At 63.2% G+C, this 8,547-nt stretch overlaps 2 protein-coding genes across 2 annotated transcripts; both read right to left on the bottom strand.

Moving 5' to 3' along the window:
- SNAI3 (snail family transcriptional repressor 3) lies at window positions 1–1,265 on the bottom strand (the record flags this gene model as incomplete). The annotated part of the gene is made up of 3 exons (XM_084533429.1): window positions 1–182; window positions 379–765; window positions 1,202–1,265. 3 exons carry the CDS (start codon window positions 1,263–1,265, stop codon window positions 1–3), a joined length of 633 nt encoding a protein of 210 aa, XP_084389555.1.
- A 927-nt stretch (window positions 1,266–2,192) lies between these two features.
- RNF166 (ring finger protein 166) lies at window positions 2,193–8,462 on the bottom strand (the record flags this gene model as incomplete). Its single annotated transcript, XM_084533196.1, has 6 exons — window positions 2,193–4,754; window positions 5,422–5,529; window positions 5,959–6,073; window positions 6,294–6,406; window positions 7,008–7,164; window positions 8,257–8,462. The coding sequence occupies 6 exons, from the start codon at window positions 8,460–8,462 to the stop codon at window positions 4,689–4,691; spliced, it is 765 nt and encodes a 254-aa protein (XP_084389322.1). The 3' UTR covers window positions 2,193–4,688.
- Between the last annotated feature and the right edge of the window lie 85 nt (window positions 8,463–8,547).

Here is an 8,547-nt window from a genome sequence, read left to right as displayed (position 1 = left end):
TCAGGCTGCCCCACAGCACCCCCCGTCCTGGTGCCGTGCCAGCAGTGCCATGCGGGAGAAGGTCCTGGCGCAGGCACGGCACCGGTACCGCTTGGTGCTCGAGTGGGTCCCCAGGTGGGCGCGGAGGTTGGAGCGATCGGCGAAGGCTCGGCCGCAGTGGGGACAGGCGTAGGGCTTCTCCCCTGGGGGGGGGGACATGTGTTTAGGGACCCCCATCCCACCCCAAATCCCCCCTGCGCAGCTCCAGGGTGCTGCATGGGGATGCTGGGTGGGTGCCCGCAACCGGAGAGCTTTGTGCGCCAGGGGAAACTGAGGCAGGGGGGCTGGAAAAAGGGGGGGTGGATGAAGCAGCGAGCACCCGGGGGGGGTCATCCTTACCTGTGTGGGTGCGGAGGTGGCCCTGAAGCAGCCAGGGCCGGGAGAAGGCTTTGCCACAGAGGTTGCAGACGCAGGGCAGGGTGTGGGTGCGGATGTGCAGCTTCAGGGCCCCCAGGCTGCCGTACGCCCTGGCGCAGCGCCCGCAGCTGAACCAGCGCCTTGGGGGGGCCGGGAAGGGGCAGCAGGGCTTGGGGACCCCCAGTCCGGCCGCCCCCCCCAGCCGGTTGAGGGTCTGGTTGTCCTTCAAGGGGGTGCCCGGGCTGCGGGTGCCTGCGGGGTCCGGGGGGCTCTTGGTGGAGGGGGGCGGTGGGAAGGAGAGGCGGGCGAGGAGGGGGTCGTGGTCGGGCAGGGGGGGGGTGGAGCAGGAGGAGCAGGAGCCATCAGGTTCTGGGGGGGCAAAGTGAGGGGTGAAGGGGGGGCTATCCCCATCACCAGACCCCCCCAGGGTTGCCCTTGGCTTGGGGCTTGTCCACAACAAGTTGTCCCCCCCCTAATTGTAATCCCCCCACCCCCGTGCCCACCCCTGTGCACTGCAAAACTGGGCAGAAATGGTCCTTCCCCCCCCCAAAAAAAAAAACAAAAAGGGAATGGGGATGCCACAGCCCCCCCCCCCCCAGCACATCTGGGGCTGGAGGTACCAAAAATCTGCGCATCCCCTGGGGCACCGTGGCACCCTGCAACCACCGCCAGCCCCCCCAAAATTAGCACAGGGACCCCCATGTGAGTGGGATGTGATGGTGGGGAGGGTCCCACACCCCCAGCCCCAGGAATTCCCCCCCCACAAGGCACCAATTCGGATCCAGGGTCCCTGGGGCAGCCTCACCACGGGCATGGAGCTGGCCACGGGTGCTGGGGGGCTTCTTCTTCACCAGGAAGGAACGGGGCATGGCCGGGCCAGCAGGCGAGCTCGGTGTCCCCGTCGTGTCCCCCGCCGTGTCCCCGCGGGTGCCAGCAGGTGCCACGAGGCCCCCGGGGCTCATTAGCATGGGCAGCCCCCCGGGGAGCCCCGGCGCCAACCGCTGCCCGAGGGCTGGCCTTGGCCACCAGCACGGGGACCGTGGTGGGGACAGCCCCGTCCCCTACCCTGGCACGGCCACCCTACACATCCCCCAAATGGGATCCCACCGCCCACAGCATCCCCCTGGGTGTTGCCCTTGGGTTAGGGCACAGCTTTGGTTTGTGGGGACCCACAAACACCTCTCCGAGGACCAGTTCACCCCAGTTTAACCCCCAGCACCCCCAGTGCGCGGCTCAAACCCCAAACCCACCCCCAGCAGGGAGCAATCCCCGGGTCCAGCTCCCTCCTTGGCCACCCCAATGACCCTCGGGGCTCACCGGGGGGGGGTCTCCCCTGCATCCAGGAGCTGCAGCAACGCCTCTGCCCCGAGCAGGGCACGGGGTGAGCCCTTGTAGGGCTGCACGCAGCCGGTGCCCGGGCTGGAAGAAGCAACTGGGCAGAGGCACCCGGCTGTGCTGCAGCCCTGGGGAACCCCGGGCGGCTGGCGGGGGCGCAGAGCCAGGACCCCTCCCCGGGGCACCCAGGGCAGGGACACCCGTGGCGCTGCCCTGGCCTGCGCCCAGCGGGGCTTTGGGGACGGTGCCAGCGATGGGGACAGCACCTCCCGCCTGCTCCAGGACCCGCTGCCAGCACCAGGCACGGTAGGGACGTGTAACAGCATCGCCAAGCCCTGCAATTAACAGCAGCACTTAATAAGGCAGGGGATGGGGCCGTAAAAACGGAGGGAGCAGCCCCCAGAAGGGACCCCTCGGTGGCGTGCACCCCCAGCCCCGTCCCCGCACACCCAGAGCACCCGTGGATGAAACTGCCTTTATTGAGAAAAATGGCTTGCTACAAATACATCGTCGATTATTTTTCTTCTTCTTCAAAAAACAAACCAAAACGGTGTGTCTCAGTAAAAGTCCTAGTCCTGATGCAAAAAGTCGGGGGGAGCACTGTGAGCACGGCCGGGGCCGGACCCGACCCCGTGCCAAGGGGGCGAGAGGCAGGAGCTGCCTGCACGGCCTTAAAGTGCTGTAGGAAAGCAGCCGCTGCTGCCCCTGCTCTGACATTTTTGGGGCAAAAAGGAAGAGGAGGAGGGAGATGGAGGCGGTCATGGCGCTGCCCCAGATCCTCCAGAGCGGCACGGGCCAGAGCCCTCTAACCTGAGAGTCCCAGCCAAAAAAAAGGGGATGGGGAAACGCGGCTGGGTCCCTTCCAGATCCCCCTGCTCCGTCCCACTGGGAGCAGGGGAAGCCCCCAAGCTGGGCAGGTGCTGGGAAGGGAAGCCCCCGCTCCTCCCTGCCCTCTGCCAGGGGAGCAGACGCTGTCTGTGCCTGCCCCAAAGGGACCCCACGGACCCCAAAAGACTCGGTACGACTTGTAGGAAAAAGCCAGTATTGCTAGAGCAGAGCTGGAGGGAGCCAGGACTCGGATACACCACAAAGGGATGCTTTGAGCAGGGATGGGGACAGCAGAACCCAGGGTACACCAATGGCACGGGCACCCCACAGCCCCAGGGCACAGCAGCGGCAGCACCCCGACATTTAGGGCACGGGGACACAGCCCCAAACGAGCACCTTGGGGTCCCCGAAGCATCCCTTCAGCGCACGGGGTGGGGGGCTGCTGCCCTCCTGAGCACTGCCCAGCCTTATGGGCATGTCCCCGTGAGCCTCGGTCCCCTCGGTGCCACCCCAAAAGGGCGGCAGGGTGCCTGGGCACCGCGCGGGGACTGCCACGTTTGGCACGGGGACACCACGGCGCATCCCTCAGAGCAGCCCTGCCTGCAAGGGTTTGTGCTGCTGCTGCAGGATGCAGGGGCTGGAAGCTGCTGGGTGAAATCCTTTCCTGCCACGCTCCATCTCTGTGGCCACGGGCTTCCAGCAGCGCTGCAGTTCTGGAGGAAAAAAAAAATCCAACTCGGGTGATTCCCAGCAGAGTTTGTGCGAGCCCAGCGGGACGAACCCCATGGTCCTGGCTCTCCAGCAGCGCTTCGTGTTTTAATTACAAGCGTCTGAGAGATCAGCGGGCACAGAGAGAGGAAGGAAATCCAGCCCCCAGCCTTGCGCCAGCACTCAGAGCCCGGAGCAGTGCCAGGAGCCAGCTCGGAAGAGCTGCTCCAGCCGCCGAGCACGGCGAGATCCCGCAGAGCCCAGCCAGGAGGTAGCAGCTCGGGGACCAGAGCCACGCAAGAAGCTCTCGGAGAACCCAAAGAGGAGAGCTGGTCCTGCACCAGGCAGCTCCCAGCACGCTGCTGCCCGCTCCTCTTCCCATCTAGGAGCCGTGGGGCTGAGCGACGAGGCGCTGACCACCTCCTGCAGGGAAGCTGAGAGCAGAAGGGGGCAGCCCGGAGGTGATGGAGGAGGAAACGTGCACGCTCGCCGTGGTCCAGCTCCTCCCTCCCACCCGGTTCCCAATCCACAGCGCGTTTGGTTTTCGTTTTTAGTCTTTTTTCTTTTTTTTCTTTTTCTTAAAAAATAGACTTTCTTAATAACGTTCCATAAAAATACTCTCGTCCCCGGCGACGGATATTGCAGCGTAAAGAGGAAAGAGCTCCTGCTCCCGCTCTACAAAACGTGGAAAAGGCAGCCTGCCAGTTCGTATAGAAAAACCCAAGGGCAAGAGGCGGTACAAAACCAGGAGGGTGGGAGTTTGGGGAGCTCCCCTGGGCGTCGGGACAGCCCCGAGCCCGCTGCTCTCACGGGGCACACGAGGGCAAAAGTCTTGCTCCGGGCTGCAGGAAAATGAGGCAGCTCCCTCCTGCCTGCGGCGTGGGGGACGGGACAGACCGACGGCTCCAGAAATAACCTCGCAGGGTTTATAAAAAACCCAAACCGCTCCGTGCTGTCTTCTATCTTTTCAGAAAGGGCCGTGGCCGGGCGTGGTTCAGAACCGGGGCATTTTCTGCACAAAACGCCTCGTTTGGTGTCGTTTTTTGTTTGTTTTGTTTGTTTTTTTTACCTGCCTATCGAACTGCGACAAAGAGCATGAAGACGAACGGTGCCGAAAAGCATCTACTGATAAATAGCTCTGGGTACAGGTGCGTATGCTCCGGGCACGGACACGAGGAAGGATCCCAGCCCTTCGGCACGGACGCCTCTCTGCTCCCGGCAGCGACGTCTCCGCTCGCCCCGCCGTGAGGCCGAGGGGTCTCCACCTTCTTCAGGGAGGTGGGATCAGCCCGGAGAGAAGAGGGAAGAGAGGCGGAGGGTCCCGGGGGGCCACGAGCCCCGTGCCGCCCCAGCGGGAAGGTCGAGTGTGCAAAAGGGGCGTGAGGGGGAGGCCGAAGGGAAGAGAAGCTCCGCGGCAGCCCTCAGTTCTCGGAGAGAGACAGAGCCAGAGCAGCCTGCAGTGCCGCCTCCTCGTCGATGTTGTAGTCCTAAAAAAAAATAAGGGTTGGTGAGGAGCTGCGGGCTGGAAAACAGGGCTGCACGGTCCCGGAACACCACGCTCTTTGGGGTACCCCGTATTTGTGCCCCAGTCCCTGGGTTAAACCTCCTGACATCGCCCCTGCTCTCAGCCAGGGATCGAAGGAGCCTGTCTGAGAAAGCAGGGCCAAAGGCAGAGCTCTCCACAGAGCCACAGGCTTCTCGAGCACCCCAGGCAGGTCACACGGCATTAATCACTTCCTGGGCTGCGGGTACTTCTCCGTAAACAGTCAGAGGTTCCTTTTTCTGAAATCTTATCTACGAAATCCAGGAGGCTACGAAAACCACCCGCTGGGCCCCGCGAGGCTGCAGGGTCGCACCCCGACCACACACAGAGGAGCAACCCCTGCCCCCCTCTTCCTCGTGTCCCCCCACGTGAAGCCTCGAAGAAAAGGGCTTTTGTGTTACAGTTCCTCAGGGAAAGAGTTTAACGGAGCACATGGAAGAAAAAAACATCTTCAGAGAGAGCGAGAACATTTCTCTGCTCCTCCTGGGATGTTTTTTTTTGGGTCTGTGTGTGCTAGCGAGCAGCTTGAGCACCCGGGAGCTCTCCCAAGCTCTAGGGGCGGTGTGTGGGACGCGGGGAAGGCGGCTGCTCCTCCTCGCAGCCATACTCACCACGAAGGTGTCGTAGGAGAACTTGTGCCTGTGGAGGAGGTGCTGGAGGAAATTGGCGCTCTTGTAGCTGGGGTCCCCCCAGGGCATGGCCGAGCACACCGGGCACACCTGCGGAGGGCAGGGACAGGAGAAAGGTGACCCGTGGGCACCGAGCCACCTCCAGCTCCCTTCAGGGTGCTTCTCTGTGCGGGCACAGCACGTGCACAAAGCCTTGGGTGCGTGGCCAGGCTGCTTTTAGCTCGCTGACGGGTTAAATGCAGGAATAGGAGCACGACCCCGGAGCTGCGAGCTCCCCACCTCGTCAGGAGCGGGGAGAGCAAGCCCAGCACCAGCACGTTGTAGGACAGAGCTGGTTCATCCCATCAAAAAAAAAGATTTAAAGGTTTAAAACCAACTCAACCAGCTCGAAACCCGGCTGTGCCTTCCCTCCAGCAGCGGCTCCGCGTGCTGGTGGCGCAGGAGGCAGGATCTGTCATGGGGTAGATTTGGATTCCCAGATTCCCAGCGGTTCTCCCCCTTCTCCCCAGCCCCGCTCACCACTTTGTTGGGGTCGTTGCGGTGGTTCTCCATGCAGTGCTTCACCAGCTCCTGCTGGTCCAGGTTGCGGGCCCCGCAGTACGGGCAGACGAAGGTGGAGCGATTGGGGATGTTGCTGGAGGGAGCGAGGACAAGCTCAGAGCCCTGCCAAGGACCGGGATCGACCTCATCCAACCTCCCCCGGCCACCCCCGATGCTGCTCCCCCTTCTGCTGCGTCCCCCCTGCCCGTGGGAGAAGCCAGACCAATCCCACCCCAGCCCACGCTTGGGTTTTAGGGTTTCTAGAGAGGATGGAGGGGAACGTCCGTGAGGTTTGCGCCTCCCCACGACGGTACCTGGGGATGGGCTGGGACGTGGGGACAACGGGGACGAATTTGGGGCAGTTGGCCATCTGCTCCTGCACCTTGGCGCAGGACGAGACGTGAGACCGCATTTTGGCCAGGGTCACCTGGAGAAATAGGAGAGAAGAAACGTTCTCAGGGGTTATGGGAACACCTCCCCCTGCCAGGCACAGCACCGGAGCCTCCACTCCCCCAAACCAGAGCGTTTTGGCCACATTTTGGCCACATTTTGGCTGCATTTTGGCCAACCAACATCAGAGCAAACTCTGGGCTGCAGAGGATGACCCACGCCGGCGTGGAAATGCTGCCCAGCCCCTCCTTCCTTGCAGGACAGGGAGATTTGGGGTCGCACGCTCCCTGCACGAGCCCCCAGGGTTCATACGCCAAAAAATAAATGCGTTATTGCAGCGTTAGCTCCGTTCTCCTTCCCAAAAGAGGAACTGCTGACAGGCGCCAACCCCAAACTGCTCCGGCACGGCCTTACAGCCAGCCCCAGCTGCTGGGATCCCAGCACCTCGAGCAAAATCCCAAATCCTGGGAGCAGCAGCAGAGCTGCTTTGTCTCGGCCTCTCCTGCACTGCAGGGAAACCTCAGCGTGCAGGAAAACCCCACAAATCACAGCCCCGCTCACCTCGGGGGGCAGCAGCCCTCTCCCCGTGGTCTTGCAGGGCAATTTGGGGCCGTGCTGAGCCCCCCTGCCCGCGTTACCTTTTTGCTGCAGCCTCTGCAGGGGGCCTTGTAGGACGAGAGCTGCTTCTCCACGCCGGAGGCTTTCTCCACCTTTTTGGGGTCGAACGGCGTGCGGCACAGCGGGCAGAGCGGGGACGGCACCTGGAGGCAGGGCTGCAGGCACTCCCCGCAGAACCTGGGGGGCACGGGGAGAGCAGGGAGTGAGACCCCAAAACTGGTGCAGGACGGGTTTGGGGATCCCAAGGATTCCTACACGCCTCAGGGAACCCCAAAACCCAGTGAGGAGTAGCTGCATGGGGAGGAATTGCCCAGGCTGGCAGATTGGGATGGGGTGCGGGGGTCCCAGGAGCTCCAGAGGACACATTTAGGGCCGCCTGCAGTGTGTTTGGGGGATTACTGCAGTGGGGGGTCCCTTTCTTGAGCTCCCTAACCCCAAAAGGGCTGGGGAGGAGGATGGGTGACACCGGGATGTGGCACCAAGCAAAGCCACGTCCTCGATGTGTGGCCGGGGTGGCCCAGAAAGCAGCTGGAGGAGGGCACAGAGGTGGTGTCAGGGGTGTGCTGCGGTTATGGGTGCACCCAGACCCCTGTTGGGTGACCCCAGATCCCCATTGGGTGACCCCAGATCCCCACTGCAGTGTCCCAAGCCCTTCTACCCTACTGCAGCACGATGGGATGGGATGGGATGGGGATATGGGATGGGGATATGGGATGGGGATATGGGATGGGGATATGGGATGGGGATATGGAATGGGGATGGGGATATGGGATGGGGATATGGGATGGGGATCGGGATAAGGATATGGGATGGGATGGGGATGGGGATATGGGATGGGGATATAGGATGGGGATGGGGATATGGGATGGGGATATGGGATGGGGATGGGGATATGGGATGGGGATATAGGTTGGGGATGGGGATATGGGATGGGGATGGGGATGGGATGGGATGGGATGGGATGGGGTGGGGTGGGGATGGGGACATGGGATGGGATGGGGATGAGGATATGGGATGGGGACGGGGATATGGGATGGGGATATGGGATGGGGATGGGGATATGGGATGGGGCTATGAGATGGGGGCTATGGGATGGGATGGGGATGGGATGGGGGCTATGGGATGGGATGGGGATGGGATGGGGGCTATGGGATGGGGATGGGGATATGGGATGGGGCTATGGGATGGGGATGGGTAATCCCCCCGTGACCCCCCATTAACCCCATTACCCCCCGTTCCCCCCCGACCCCCCCAGTGCCCCCTCCTCACGTGTGTCCGCATCCCGCGATGCCGACGGCTCGGTGGAAGACCTCGAGGCAGATGGGGCAGCTGAACTGAGCCTCCAGAGCCTCGGGACCACCGGGGAGCGGGGTCACCGGGGCCGGGGTCGGGGTCGGGGGCGGCGGAGCCCGGGGGGGACCGGGGGGGGGGGCCGGGGGCCGCTGCGCCGCCGCCACCAGCAGGCTGCGGAACATGGCGGCCGCGTGACGTCACCGCACGGCAACGGGAAGGGGCCGGGAGGGGAAGGGGAAGGGAGGGGAAGGGGAAAGGGGAAGGGAA

Source organism: Aythya ferina (genome assembly GCF_964211825.1).
Source record: "Aythya ferina genome assembly, chromosome: 12".
Lineage (NCBI taxonomy): Eukaryota > Metazoa > Chordata > Aves > Anseriformes > Anatidae > Aythya > Aythya ferina.
The sequence above is the reverse complement of the archived record's forward strand: the minus strand, read 5'-3'. Positions and strand labels throughout refer to the sequence as shown.